General features: G+C 36.9%; 2 protein-coding genes and 1 long non-coding RNA gene across 3 annotated transcripts; 1 reads left to right on the top strand and 2 right to left on the bottom strand.

Moving 5' to 3' along the window:
• The first annotated feature begins 486 nt into the window (after nt 1-486).
• On the top strand, nt 487-1,241 carry LOC139778449 (uncharacterized). Its single transcript, XR_011719568.1, has 2 exons — nt 487-679; nt 794-1,241. It is a non-coding gene; the product is annotated as an uncharacterized lncRNA (long non-coding RNA).
• Nucleotides 1,211-4,884, bottom strand: LOC139778448 (uncharacterized). The gene is made up of 4 exons (XM_071716381.1): nt 4,693-4,884; nt 3,841-4,087; nt 3,519-3,690; nt 1,211-3,123 (listed from the first exon to the last, which is right to left on the bottom strand). The coding sequence occupies exons 1-4, from the start codon at nt 4,726-4,728 to the stop codon at nt 3,024-3,026; spliced, it is 555 nt and encodes a 184-aa protein (XP_071572482.1). The 5' UTR covers nt 4,729-4,884; the 3' UTR covers nt 1,211-3,023.
• Nucleotides 4,885-6,347: 1,463 nt separating this feature from the next.
• Nucleotides 6,348-13,783, bottom strand: LOC139778472 (uncharacterized). The gene is made up of 3 exons (XM_071716404.1): nt 13,764-13,783; nt 12,785-12,990; nt 6,348-8,695 (listed from the first exon to the last, which is right to left on the bottom strand). The coding sequence occupies exons 1-3, from the start codon at nt 13,781-13,783 to the stop codon at nt 6,348-6,350; spliced, it is 2,574 nt and encodes an 857-aa protein (XP_071572505.1).
• Between the last annotated feature and the right edge of the window lie 528 nt (nt 13,784-14,311).

The following is a 14,311-nucleotide window of genomic DNA, read 5'->3' as shown; positions in this document are numbered from 1 at the left end:
ATTGCATAGAGTTCTATTTGAACATTATTATAAGATATGATATCTTATAATTTGGAAAATTGTCATAACATACTGTAATATACAATTATGCGTAACAGTCTTATAAGTTTTTATTTGTACAGTATATGAGACATTACATTAAATTTCTATCGTTAATATATTAGCCCACTTACGAAAATTAGGAATTAGAAATACGATTAAAAAAGAAAGGAATTATTTTTTCTGCAAGTTTTTCAATTCTTTAATTTCGGATAGCATTGCATAGAGTTCTATTTGAACACTATTATAAGACCTGATATCTTATTATTCGAGAAATTCTCATAATATATGATATACTATTATTCGTAACAGTCTTATAGGTTTTTATTTATAAGGTATGTGAGATATTCTAATGATACTACATTATATTTCTATCGTTAATATATTAACCCACTTACAAAAATCAGGAATCAGAAACACGATTAAAAATGAAAAGAATTTTTTTTTGTTTTCTATCTGACTTTTTAAGCAGGGTTCTTATGGCCTTGGTATCGGGAGATTATAAGTTTCTGATGGTGGATATAGGAGCTCAAGGTCGTCATAGTGATGGAGGTACCTTTAAAAACTCCGAAATGGGTCGTCGATTTAGTGCAGGCCTAATGAACTTGCCTTCTCCAAATATTATTGACCCAGCACACTCGTACGTACTTCCATATGTAATCGTCGGAGATGAAGCTTTTCAGCTGAACACATTTACTATGAGGCCGTACCCAGGACGAAACATTACTCCAGAAAAACGAATTTTCAACTGCAGATTGTCCAGGGCACGAAGAGTAGTTGAGAATGCATTCGGTATCATGACAGCACGATGGAGAATCTACCATAAGCCTATGAACACGTCACTAGCTACAACCGAATCAATTGTACAAGCTACTGTTTGCTTGCACAATTTTATGATGACAAGGGATTGCTACTGTAACAACAACTTTGCAGATCATATGGATTGTCATGGTATCATAGCGAACGGTGCGTGGCGAGAAAATATACCACTAGCAGGTGCAATTGACGATTATCATGGTGCCCGTGCAACTAATTATTCAAGACAAGCATCTGAGATCAGAGATCGATTTGCCGACTATTTTATGACCGAAGGAGCTGTACCCTGGCAATGGCAAATATAGCAAACAAAATATATTATATAATTGTAAATACGGGCAATAATCTTGTAACATTTATACGTATTAAAGTTTATTTTGAACATATTTTTATACAGTCTTAAATTTCAGTTCCTTTCAAAACTGTTTTGTACTCTGATGCATTATCACAGTCGTAAAAGAGTATAAAAATGTAACAATTACATATTTAGTATAAAATATACACGTACACTATAGAATATACATAACTTTTAATAATCTATAGAGTAACATATCTAATACAGTAAGGTTATCGTAGAAAAAAAATAAAAAAAAATGCTATGTAAGTGTTTGTACTCTAAGGCCGGCTTCACACCTTAACAGAAAAACAGAAAACAGAAAAGCAGAAGCAAATCAGAATTCTCACTCATAGTAAGCAGTATGTATTGGTATATACTATTACATACTGCTTACTATGAGTGAGAATTCTGATTGGGTTCTGCTTTTCTGCTTTCTGCTTTTCTGCCAAGGTGTGAAGCCCGCCTAATACACGATCACAGTCGTAGAAGGGTAGAAGAATTAAAAAATAAAAAGTAGAAAAAATAAAAAAAGAATAAATGCTATATAAAAATATGTAAAAGGTTTGTTTGGCTTGTTTGTTATAAACTAAAGTAAGGTAAGGTCTTTTTCGTTATAAAGCTAACTCATCCTGAGCCTCTATCAGAGACATCGTTATTCTTCGTATCAACCCTTACGGAAAGAAACTACAGCGGATTACAGAAAATTATATTACAGGAACTACATAAAAGTATTACACAAAATTACAGACTGAAGTATTGTAATATACTGTAATATTTTCGTACTATACGCTCGGATTACAGGAAAATATTACAGGATTACAGGACTACAAGATTGCAGTCCTCTTAATACTAGAGGACACTGATTTCCAATATTCACCCGGCATAAAAAAAAATTATTTTTTTCTTAGTTTTATTACTTTTTTATAACTAAATTTGTTTCTTAAGATGCAGTCTATGATTATAAATATTTTCTTGTATTTGAAAAACGCACTTACCTTGGTGGGATTCGAACTCGGGACCTCGGGACCTCTGGATCGTGAGCCAACTGCCTTACGTGGTAGACTACTTCTTAATTTGATGTAAGTGTTATATATAGTCTACATATGTCATAACCAGCACAAATATATAATTTTTCAAAAATCATCTTAAGAAACAAATTCAGTTTAAAAAGAGTAATAAAATTTTAAAGTGCATAGATGCAATCTGTACAGATTGCATCTATGCACACGAGAAAATATTTTTAAAAATTTGACTTACACCACTGTGGTTTTTACCCCTCCATATATGATAAGACTCGCTATTTCAAATTTTATGGATTACTGGTAGCATTACGTTTAATACACATGTGTAGTAGTGTATTACACATTTTGTAGATTACATGTGTAGTCTACTACACAAGTCACTTACCACACGTGTAGTATATTACACATATAATGGATTACACGTGTAGTCTACTACACAAGTCACTTACCACACGTGTAGTATATTACATATATAGTGGATTACACGTGTAGTGGATTTCACCCTTCATGATTAGACGTGTATTCCATATTACAGGGATTTCACGCACTAAGTAATTACAGCGTGTAATAACTACAGATTATTGTGTTCCTTTCTGTGATAACTACAGGTGGTCCTGTAGTAACTACACAAGTGTAATATTTACTGGCTGTAGTTTCTTTCCGTAAGGGAACTTTGTCGCAACCTGTTTTGGGAGTGCTCTCATTTCATTTTCTAAATAAAGAAGAAAAGACCCAATCCGATCGGGTATAGTTGGATCCATGTGTTTCTTACAGAAACTTTCAAATTGCTGTGATAAAGGTTTGGTATGTTAGGGACTCTTAAATCTTTTTCCTTTGGAAGAACCGCTTGCCTCCGATGCTTCTACTTCAGCACTGGGACGTTTATTTTTCGAGAGGCTACTTATGGTCCTATAATTAAAAAATATACATAGTGAACGTACATTTTTCATTTATTTTGCTTTCTCTCAGGAAAGATTTTTTAAGAAGTTAGTCAAAGTTGTGTAAATATTTAAACGTTACTAATAATCTAGAAAGATAAGTTTTTGACATAAGATAACACATAGATAACTCTCAGACACTATACTTTCTTTTAAAAAAAATAGCATAATTTTAAAAAATATAATTTTTTCAAATCCGACAATGTAATTCATTAAAACTGCATTTTCAGACACAAACATTGTAATTTTCCCAGATTTATTTTTTACATTGAGGTCTTTGTAAAGTAAAGAAAATTACGAAAAAGCAATGTACAAATTACAATTGTACCCTTTTCTATGATTGTATACGGTAATTAAGGGACTTACGATCTATATTCTACACTGGGACGGAGGAATTCCAACTGCGTAAAATATTTCCAATTGGTTTTGTTCATTGTGGCACTGCCACTGCGTTTTGAATTTGTTTCCTCTGTGAGTAATTTTACGAAACGATCTCTTAAGGATTTGAATGTTTTCTGACTCCACCCAGTCTGCACACCTGAAAATGATATTACGATATTCACTGATAGTATATATGTATAACCAACCCCTATTCTATTTGCCGAAAGTGTGAAATCAATTTCTTAAGACATGATTAAGAAGTGATATTTATGTACATCTACTGCGTAAAGAGCTGAATTTTACTTACCTAAAGCTATATCGACTTCTTGCCACAATTCTGAAGTTACTTTAAAACCCCTTCTGGCATACGGAATTGATGTGTTCCATAACGGCTCTCGGCAAAAAACTTCTCCAATGAGAAGTTCCCGACTATCTGCAGCTTGGCTTGAGTAATGTGAATTTTCTCCTTCACTGTCCGCGTTTAGTGTACATACACTATAATGCTGTTGGGCAGCTGCACTGCCTTCTATGACTGTATCACAGTTGTCGCAAATCTGTAACAGGTGAACGGATAGTGAACGCAAAGTCCATCTATATATTTGTATCTATCGCGTGAATATACATAGCATGATGTTAACATTGTAACTGGGAATCCAGATGAACTTGCATAAGTGCATAAGCATATGCATAAGAGAATGGATTGGTCTATTTTCCTTATGCACAAGTTTATGGAGCAATCAGTTTTCTTATGCATAACACATAAACATATGCATAAAAAAATTGATTGATTCATAAACTTGTATATAAAGAAAATAGACCAAAAATAAATTTCTCGAACAAAAGTTCTTTTGTGTAATACATTCTTTGTGTCCTAAAAGCGTATCATTGTATGGTTATATTTATATAAGGCATTTGATTATACTTTCAGTACAATGTCATTTATTATTAATCTCTCTAGATTGTGAATAAATAATCTGCCAAGAGTCATGCACCGTACATGGCGTTGCAAATGGAAAGTATTATAACAACTATAATGAAGTGAATTGTTAGGTTAGGCAACCATATATCGGTAATAATTTATTACGAATATCATTTGGATAATAATATTAAAATTGTATAATCATTATCATGTAAATAAATAAATAAATTTTGAACTTACGAATGACGCTTCAGTATCCGTGTACCGCTGAGACATCGTGAGATTGGGAAATTTCGTACTTTGGTGAATGCCACAACGTACTTAACCAAAAGTCTAGCAAACAGACGTCGCGTCGTGCAAGATCTCGCGTCGAAAATGACGTAATAAAATGAAACGTTTTGATTGGATAACTCATGACGCGGCGTCATGACGCGACGCGCGACGCGTACAGTGGGAACGCACCATAATCCACGTCGTATTCTTAATATTGTATTATTTCGATTGCGCATAAACAGTATAACCAATAAATTATCCATTTTTAGCGAGCCAGGCCGTTGAACAGTCAATACGTTTCACTCACTTTCACTTTTTCATGCAAAATTTTGTGTCGAGTCTGCTCACGTGAATCATTTCGCACTCTCACGAGGTGAAAACAACCGTGATTAGGTGAGCGCTTACTTCCGTCATTTTCACCCAATCCGAGAACCGTAATAGACCCCCTGATGACGTCACTGTCACTCTGATGCACGGCACGATGTAGGGGAGACCGGGGCTAAAACGTCTACGGGGTAAATACGTCTAATCAAATATCTCGGAACCTGTATATTGTGCGAACTCGCTATTAACATTGTAAACGCTGCTTATAGTACCCATGTGACCAACGGAGTTTTGGCAGGTTACCTGCCGTGTTATGATTTTTACGAGGGCAAACGTGTTTTCGAAAGGTGAAAGTTACATTTTCTGCGCGTGGAAATTTTGTAATATCTGCAATAATATTTGCTCTCCAAATCTCGAGATACGTGATTATAAAGAGTAATGCATGCTGAACACGAATCCAGTGTAGTTTTTTCATTATCGTTGATGTCTAATATTTCGTGGGCGATCAAACCTGAAACTTGTGTTTGGAGCTAATCGGTCAGTAAGCAGTCCGGGTGCATTTCCAAGGCATTTTCGGGCTCACTGCATATGGAATATGGATGAGACGGGAATTACAACCGTTCAGACACCGAATAGAGTCATCGGACGTCGAGGAGTGAAACAAGTCGGGCGAGTGACTTCTGCGGAAAGAGGAACCCTCGTAACTATTTTTTAATAATGTTTCGCATAAAAATTTTAAATAAATTTTTATATTTTTCTCTTAAAAAACAATTATTGCATGTATCCTATTATTTTTTAGGATTAGATGTACGTATATGTATTGAAAATGCAGTGCAGACTGTTATACCCCGGCATTTTGGAGATTTCAATTTTTCCACCGTTGTCGTTTTTGCTCTATACCGGTTAAACAAAGCGACGTAGACAAAAATTTCCTATATAAATTTTGTAGCTAAAGGTTCACTCTTTACAGTGGTATACCACATTTAACTACAATTATTTATTTTGTTGTTAAAAATCGGCACCGAAAAAAAACGGACTGTTTAGCCCCGGTCTCCCCTACGTCAAGAGCTAAGCACACATTACTCGAAGCGGACGTCTTCTTTTTTTTTTTGATTAATGGCACCCGCCTCTTGTCAGTGGTGATACGGCCAAGATCTTGTTAAAAATGAGTGTCAATGAGGCTTGTGTTACTATTACAATATGGTTCGTTTCCATTCGAGTGGTGAGACGGCATGAACTGTGTGCGAAATGTAGAGAGGAAAGCTTAAGGGGCGGTGGAGGGGAGCGTGGCGCGTGGTTTAAATTTGAACTTCTATGGCCTTACAAAAGGCCATGATTAGACGACACACCTTGCTAGTGGGTTTTCTGAGATTATCGTATATGTCGCGACAACTAGGTCCCTTACTCTTACAGATAAATTCACGGAGCCCAATACTATGTCTAATGGTAATTGGACAATAAAAGACTAAGTGATTGATGTCCTGAATCCGGTTACCGCATGGACATGAGCTATCATCAATGAGATTCTTACGATACAAGCTGTGGTTTAAGTTATAATGATTAGCTCTGATACGGTTCACGGTTACAATTGTTCCTCTGCTAAGACCAGACTTGTAATACCAAGGTTTTGACGACTCCCGGTATATGTTATTATAATAATGAGTCCCTTTATCACGGGCGCGCGTGGCAAGATAGTCTTTAAAGCGATTGTCGAGTCTCTCCTTAGAAACCGCAAAAAGGTCGGTATATGGGATTTTGAACTGTGGGGGAGGGGTACCTTCTCTAATTGCCCTTTTTGCCAGAGAGTCAGCAATTTCGTTGCCGGCTATTCCTATGTGCGAGGGAATCCAAATAAACTGTATACGAGTGCCTCTTTCTCGGGCCATAAGTAATTTAGCTTTAATTAGCGGGATGAGATAATTACACTTGCGAAGATATGGGGCCGCAAAAGCCTCCAACACGCTTTTCGAATCAGTAACAATAGTGGCACACGTTGGCCGAAGGTCAAGACATAAAAGTACAGCGTTATAGATTGCCCAGGCTTCAGCAGTAAATACGGAAGTTTGAGACGGTAGTTTATGCATGATTTGCAATTGAATCTGAGGAGAGTGACAAGCAGAACCGACGTAATTTCCCGACTGAGTCTTGGACCCGTCAGTGTAGAATACCAAAGTATCCCTCATGACATCACCAAATGCTTGCTCAAAAGCTGTCTGCACCTGTTGTCGAGGAATTCTGCTAAAGATAGACATTAAGTCTGGACCTGGATAGTAGTGAGGGGGGGAGAAAAAGGAAGAATAGAAGGAGTATTGAAAGGTGGGCAAAATTGTCGATTTGTAAATGTAGCGGACTGTCTGTTCGACACCTCTGAATGCTTCCGCAAGAGGGAAATTTCGAGCTACGTATTCAGCCCTCTCCGGGTCCTGCATTGCATAGTATGCTATCTGCGACAACGACTGCGTAACTGGATGATTCGTGACTGATTGTACCTTAATAAGATACTTGGCAGCCAAATATTGTAGTCTTAGCTTTAATGGAGGCTCTTTGGCCTCAGCAAACATAGTGTTTATAGGAGTGGAAATGCGGTATCCCAGACTGACTCTTATAGCTTTGTTCGGTATTATTTCAAGCCTATGAAACTTGGTTGAGTTTTGAAGGCAGAATATATGGAAGGCATACTCTAAAGAACCTCTTAAAATGGCTCTGTACACATTGAGGAGGAGCTGGGGATGAGCTCCCCACCAGACCCCCCTGAGGGAAGAAATAATATTTGCTGTTATCCTGGCTTTGGAAATCAAATAGTCCATGTGAGCGGTGCCCGAGAGCTTGGGGTCAAGAACAACGCCTAGAAAACGAACAGTTTCCGAGGGGCCAATGACCCTGTCGTCGATTCTAATGACACAATGATTATAGTTACGCTTGAAAGGCGAGAAGATCATGAGCTGGGTTTTAGTGGGAGAGATCTCAAGTCCTCTATCTCTAAAATATTTCTGGATTTGTTCTAGGGATTTTTGCAAGGAGTCAATTGCTTTTCGAAGGTTAGTTGCCGTTGCATATATGACTATATCATCTGCAAATTGCAGAAGTTTGGTGCGACTATGAAGTAATTTTGCTATTTTTCTTAAGTATATATTGAATAATGTCGGACTTAAAACCGATCCCTGGGGGGTACCCTTCTGCGAGGTGCGAAGGGGGGTAAGCTTTCCATCAACAACAAACTGCACGTTACGGGAGTGAATAAGATTTTGGACGAACTGGCAGATTCTTTTGGGGAAGCCGAGCTCTAACAGGTCTCGTATTAAAATGTCGGGAACGACATTATCAAATGCGCCTTTCACATCAATGAATAAAGCCGCAGTCATTTTATTTTGGAGGAACCCTTCCTGAATTTCAGACGTTAGTATAGTAAGGTTGTCAGAGCAGGATCTAAACTTGCGGAATCCAAACTGGAAATCAGGTACAAGGGACTCCGAGAGGGCCCTCGATTCCATCACCCAGTGTAGCCTATTGAGAATGAGTTTTTCGAGTAACTTAAGTATACAGGAGGTGAGAGCTATCGGTCTAACTCCACCGCCATGAGGCTTGGGGATAAGATAAACTAACGAGTGCGACCAAGACTCCGGAAAGTAGTACTTGTTTGTACATGCTGAAAGTGAACTACATAGGGTTTCTCGTCGGTGGCACGATAGCGGTTAATTGTTTTGTTTGGCGCCAAGGGAAGGGGGGTCGACGCCGCGGGGGGAGCCCCGCCGGGCTGCTTCTCGCTGGGTTCCTTCGCGGGTACGTTGCGAGTCTTGCAAGGGATCTTAACTCTATCCTCGGTCATACCTTTTGAATCCGCCGATCGCTTTTGACCGCGCGGGGGGTCAATCGTTACATACATAAACGTCTGCTGTAAGGGACCTATCGTCGTTGATCTCCGTCGGCTCGGGGGGAGGGACGAAGCCCAAGTTTTCGCCGCCGCTGTTTTCTTTACGGTTCCTTTGCTTCTTCTTCCCCAAATTTATCACTTGCTCGGATTTAGAAAATTCGGAAGCACGAGATGCCTTATGCGCATCGAGGGAGGAGTGGGAGCGAGATCGAGAATCCGAATAAGATTGAGCGCACGACTCAAACTCGATCGTGAACGCGAGCGCGATCGCGAGACAGAACGCGTGTCCGAAACCGATGACGAATCTTTTGCTTTTGATAAAGCTTTCGAAAAAGCTATCAAACTCGCTACGAGGTACGGACAAGCATCGCCGCCGGTCCGCCCCTTCCGCCAAGTTTTCTTCTACAGGGGCAGAAGCCGCCTGCATAATCGTACGAGACCTAACACTAGCAAGGGTTTAGCGTTTCAACACAATTACTCGAATAAGAAAAGGGGAAGCCCCTTGAAACTGCCCAAACACGGGTTTTCTCGAAGCGGACGTCGTGGACGAAGAAGAACAGAGATCACAGAGATTGTAGAGCGATAAGTTAACTTGGTAAATCGACTTGGTAGCCAGGAGCGTACAGCAAAATATATCAAGGGGTTTCTTGGGTGCCCCAAAAATTCCAAAATTATTACCAAAGCCACCGGGTGGCTTCTAAATTCCCAAAATTGCTTTTAATAATACCGGGTGGTTTGTAAATACTTGGAATTAATTCAAAATACATGAAATTAATTCTAACTTGTACCGGGTGGCTTCTAAATTACCAAAATCGCTTTTAACGATACCGGGTGGCTTCTAAATACTTGAAATTAATTCAAACACGTACCGGGTGGTTTCTAAATTACCAAAATCACTTTAAATAATACCGGGTGGCTTCTAAATTATCAAAATGGCTTCTAAATGCTTGGAATTAATTCAAACTTGTCCCGTGTGGATTTTAAATTACCAAAATCACTTTTAATGATACCGGGTGGCTTCTAAATACTTGGAATTGATTCAAACTTGTACCGGGTGGCTTCTAAATTACCAAAATTGCTTTTAATGATACCGGGTGGCTTCTAAATACTTGGAATTAATTCCAACACGTACCGGGTGGCTTCTAAATTACCAAAATCGCTTTTAATGATACCGGGTGGCTTCTAAATACTTGGACTTAATTCAAACTTGTACCGGGTGGCTTCTAAATTACCGCTTTTAACGATACCGGGTGGTTTTTAAAAAATTCCCACAATTATTTCCAAGTGCTACCGGGTGATTTGTAAATTTCGACAGCTCGATCTCGGTAACCCCTTGGAAATCGCGGGGAAATAACCCTAGGACTGAGTCCGCACCATCCCAAGTAACTTGGGGGTGGAGGGTGGGTTTTCGAAAAATGCAATATGTCGGGAACTACGGCAGCTGGAGCATCGCGACCGGTGCCGTTGGACGCAGAAAGAAAAAAAACGTCGATGAGGGTGGTAATTCCTTTTCCCCCCTCACCCTTTAATTAGATAAATTGAACTCTGTGCACGTAAATATTACGAAAGATCCAGCTAAAGATTCTATCACGAGATTTTTCACTAATTGCTTAAAAAATCATTTAACTTTGAATGCTTTATTCAACGAGATGTGACGACTCCGGCCAATTCCGCGTCGAAATGTACGCTTTGAACATGAAGAATGTAACGTTCGATGACGCTGGCTACGCGAGAGTTTAAATGCGCAGTTTTGTATAGCAACAGAAGCAAACCCACTCTGTAAATATATTCTATCATCAGAAGCAAAGAGGAAACAAAGGGTTTCATACCTTGCTCGCGAGAAAGAATGTCGTGAAAATTGAATCGACGTGAAAAGTGGTTGCAAAGCAACTATTTGCCGTATCTTTTGAATGGAACAGAAACATAGGTAAAATAACCAAAAGTTCTTAAAAAGAATGTCACATCGCATAACAGCGCATTTGACAAATTATTCCTTTCACGCGTAAATCTCTAATAAGCAACTTTTCTTTTGTCAATGTTGCATATTGTACCGCGAATTCAATATCTCATAATAAATCAGTATTATATACGTAATATCTATTTCATATATAATTTTTTTAAAATTTTGTTGATTAGACCCAGCTTTATACGCGATCAAAGGACCCAGCTTTATACACGATCAAAGGTTCATAATTTTGATCGCATATAATCACACTTCTTTAAATGTTCAAGACGCTTGTCGTTGTTAAATTTTATTGTTTATAAACTTTTTTTTATAAACTTTTTTTTGGAAAATCCTGTCAATTATCTCAAAAAGATGAACTTTAATGGAAATGGAATTTTGATCGAGCAGGACCGATTACATATAGCAATGGATATGAGACTTGAAGAATTTGACATGGATAAGTTCCGCCAAATCTGTATTTTGTCTGGATGAATACGGAAATGTTTTTTAAATAAAAACTTGAATGAATTTCTCTATTAATTCTGAAATATTCCAAAATAATCTCGGCAGTTATATGTATCTAATGTTTACGTGTGTAATGATTAGGTTTCCAATGTGAAATTTAATTAATCCTTTTAAAATGAATATTATTAAGAGACTCTTATTTAATTAACAATTTTTATATATATACATTTTATATCAGATATTATATAAGTAAATTCAATTTATATATTTTTGAAATAAAGATCTTTTTATGGAATGAGGATTCAATTTCTGTTGAAATAGATATTACATTTTGCATTTTTTATTTAAATATATATTAAAAATTGCTTTACATCTGACTGAAATAATATATTTTTTTATTTAGCAACGTATTTATTAATAGTAATATTTATCTTAATAAAACGGCGAGTATATTAAGAAAATCCGGAATTAATTTATTAACTTAAATAAACAGTGTAAAAACGATCGCGCGACGGTAAAATATCTTCTGTTAAAAAACAGAAACAAGAATAAACATTTGTGTAATTGGGACGTCATACATCATCGCCTTATATCATAAGTATTTATATAACAGGTTTAGCAGGAAATTATTACAATTAAGTGTGATGAAGGTGATTAAGATGAAGGTAATCGCAAAAATGAAGTTACATACGTGCATTATATCTCGTGACGCGATGAAAATAGAAATTACATTGTCTCAGACAAGAACAGCCTTCGCTGTAGTTTGTATACATTAGTGTCTTCAGCATGCACGTTATCGCATTGTCAAATGCAAATAGTCTTGCCTCTATTCAGAACTCGAATGAAATATACAGTGTTCGGTTTGATTAATTTGAATAATGAAATTTGACACTATGTCAGACTAGAGTCAAGCTCAACAGGATCTTCTTTCCCCGCTAATTTTTCCAAGCCCGTTCCCTTGGCAGTGATTTCGCTAGTAGATAGAGACAGTGAAATCTCATTAATCCATTTATGCGCGTCACTAATTAGATGGCCCACGGGATATTATCTCGTCCTGAACTTGGGTCTGAGACAATGGGCCAATATCCCCTAATAAATCATTATTTTGCGTAATAATGATTTATTATAGGATATTGTCGTGGCCCACCCCTAACGCGGCCCCGCTGAGCATACCAGCGTTGCCGAGTCCGACCGCGTCCTCTTCCTCGTCGATATCCTGTAACAAGAAAATATGAAATAATATAAAAATACTCTAAATAATAAATACAACAATAAAAAAATTAAGCTCGATATCTCAAAATTTGTGGAAATTAGGGCAATCTTGTAGATTCTTTTAGATAAAAATCGGTAACCCCTTTATTATTAACAATTTTTATTAATTCTATTATATTCTTCAGTTTTTTTTTTACCTCTATTTTATATATAATTCTTTAAAATTTTTATTAAATACATACTAATTGGTCCTTGCTGCTGTATTTGCGCCATCGGTTGGTCATTGGCTTCTTGTTGCTGAAGCGCAAGCGGCTGCACGTTTGCTGCCTGCTGCTGCTGCGCTAACGGCTGCTCCAGTAGTGGTGGCTGCTCGGCCTCCTGCTGCTGTTGCGCCTGCTCCTGCGGCTGGTCCCGCTCTTGCAAGTCTTTGCAGCTCCGCAATTTGCAACTGCTGCAGTTGTAATTGCTGCATTAGCTCTTGCAGCGTTGGCAAGTTGTTATTATTTGTTTCTAAAATAAAAAAAAACTGTCAATTGAAAGTTTTGTCGTTAGAAATTTGTAATATTTATTTATAACCTACATAATACTTACGTGACATTTTAAAAGACGTATTCCTTGCTTCACCGCGATGAAGAAATTGCTACTCTTTTCAAGTTCCCGCCAAGCACGTTGAACGTAGTATTTTAACGTAAAGTTTTAAACTTTATTCGAAACTTGTCAATGCCGTTATAGTGTGATTGGTTATCTCGCTTGTGTGTCATGTGCATGACTTTTATTTAATAGTACAAGGTTAATAATATACACCGCAAACAATTAAAGGAAACCGCGTCCGCTCGTAAAAACTTACTGAATCGCCAAGAAACATAGAAAAAGGAATTGTTATAAGTAAAGGAAGGGGACAGAGAAAGAGAAAAAGAAAGAAAGAGAGAGAGAGAGAGAGAGAGAGAGAGAGAGAGAGAGAGAGAGAGAGAGAGAGAGAGAGAGAGAGAGAGAGAGAGAGAGAGAGAGAGAGAGAGAGAGAGAGAGAGAGAGAGAGAGAGAGAGAGAGAGAGAGAGAGAGAAAGAAAATAAGGTATGTTTTCTAATACATAAAATTGTATATATAAATACAATATCAACTCTTCTCTGCTTTAACATAAAGATTGTTCAATATATTAACCATTCATTGCTTTAAATGACTTTCTTTCGTTCATACATGTATGTATGATATCTAAAGATTACTCAGATATTTGTGTAAGCATCTTCTTGAAGTGTTTACAAATATTTAAAATAGAGTGTTATTGCAAAGACAAATTATCAAGATATCACCAATTAAATATTGAAAAGCTTATATATAATTATATCTCATAATGTATCATATCATATATGTTATAATATAATGTCGTATATTATTATATAAGGCTTTATATTTAAGTCTAAGTTTGTGTCTTTTAATACTCAAAATAACTGCAATATTTTTCTTGCTGAATCGCAAAGAAAAAGAGAAAAATAAAAGAAAAAAAGGAATTGTTATAAGTGAGGGAAGGAGAGAAAGAGAGAAATGTGACCATGAGTCACAAAAATTCAAACTCTAAAAATTACCTTTAAATATACAATTTTTTGTCTCATTTTTTTAAATAGTTAAAGCACAATGTATATTTTATAGTTTATTTAGCATATTTAAAGAAACGAAAAATTACAAATGTTGAAAAGAAATTTTATTTAATATATACATTTTCTTATGATACTGTTCAGGATCGAGCAGGACAAACAATATATCAGAACCTATT

This window comes from Temnothorax nylanderi, unplaced genomic scaffold (assembly GCF_030848795.1).
Source record: "Temnothorax nylanderi isolate EJ_2023f unplaced genomic scaffold, tnyl_v1.0 TNYL_tig0184_pilon, whole genome shotgun sequence".
NCBI classification, from domain to species: domain Eukaryota; kingdom Metazoa; phylum Arthropoda; class Insecta; order Hymenoptera; family Formicidae; genus Temnothorax; species Temnothorax nylanderi.
The sequence above is the reverse complement of the archived record's forward strand: the minus strand, read 5'-3'. Positions and strand labels throughout refer to the sequence as shown.

Excerpts from the sequence above, each read along its gene's own strand:
- LOC139778448 (XM_071716381.1), bottom strand. The coding sequence starts at position 4,728 with ATGTCTCAGCGGTACACGGATACTGAAGCGTCATTC. Across the intron at positions 3,691-3,840 it reads AGAAGTCGATATAGCTTTAG|GTGTGCAGACTGGGTGGAGT; the intron begins GTAAGTAAAATT and ends TATCATTTTCAG. Across the intron at positions 3,124-3,518 it reads CCCAGTGTAGAATATAGATC|GACCATAAGTAGCCTCTCGA; the intron begins GTAAGTCCCTTA and ends TTTTAATTATAG.
- LOC139778472 (XM_071716404.1), bottom strand. The coding sequence starts at position 13,783 with ATGCTTACACAAATATCTGA. Across the intron at positions 12,991-13,763 it reads ATGCTTACACAAATATCTGA|TTGCAAATTGCGGAGCTGCA; the intron begins GTAATCTTTAGA and ends CAACTGCAGCAG. Across the intron at positions 8,696-12,784 it reads ACAGCAGCAAGGACCAATTA|CATGTACAAACAAGTACTAC; the intron begins GTATGTATTTAA and ends GTTCACTTTCAG.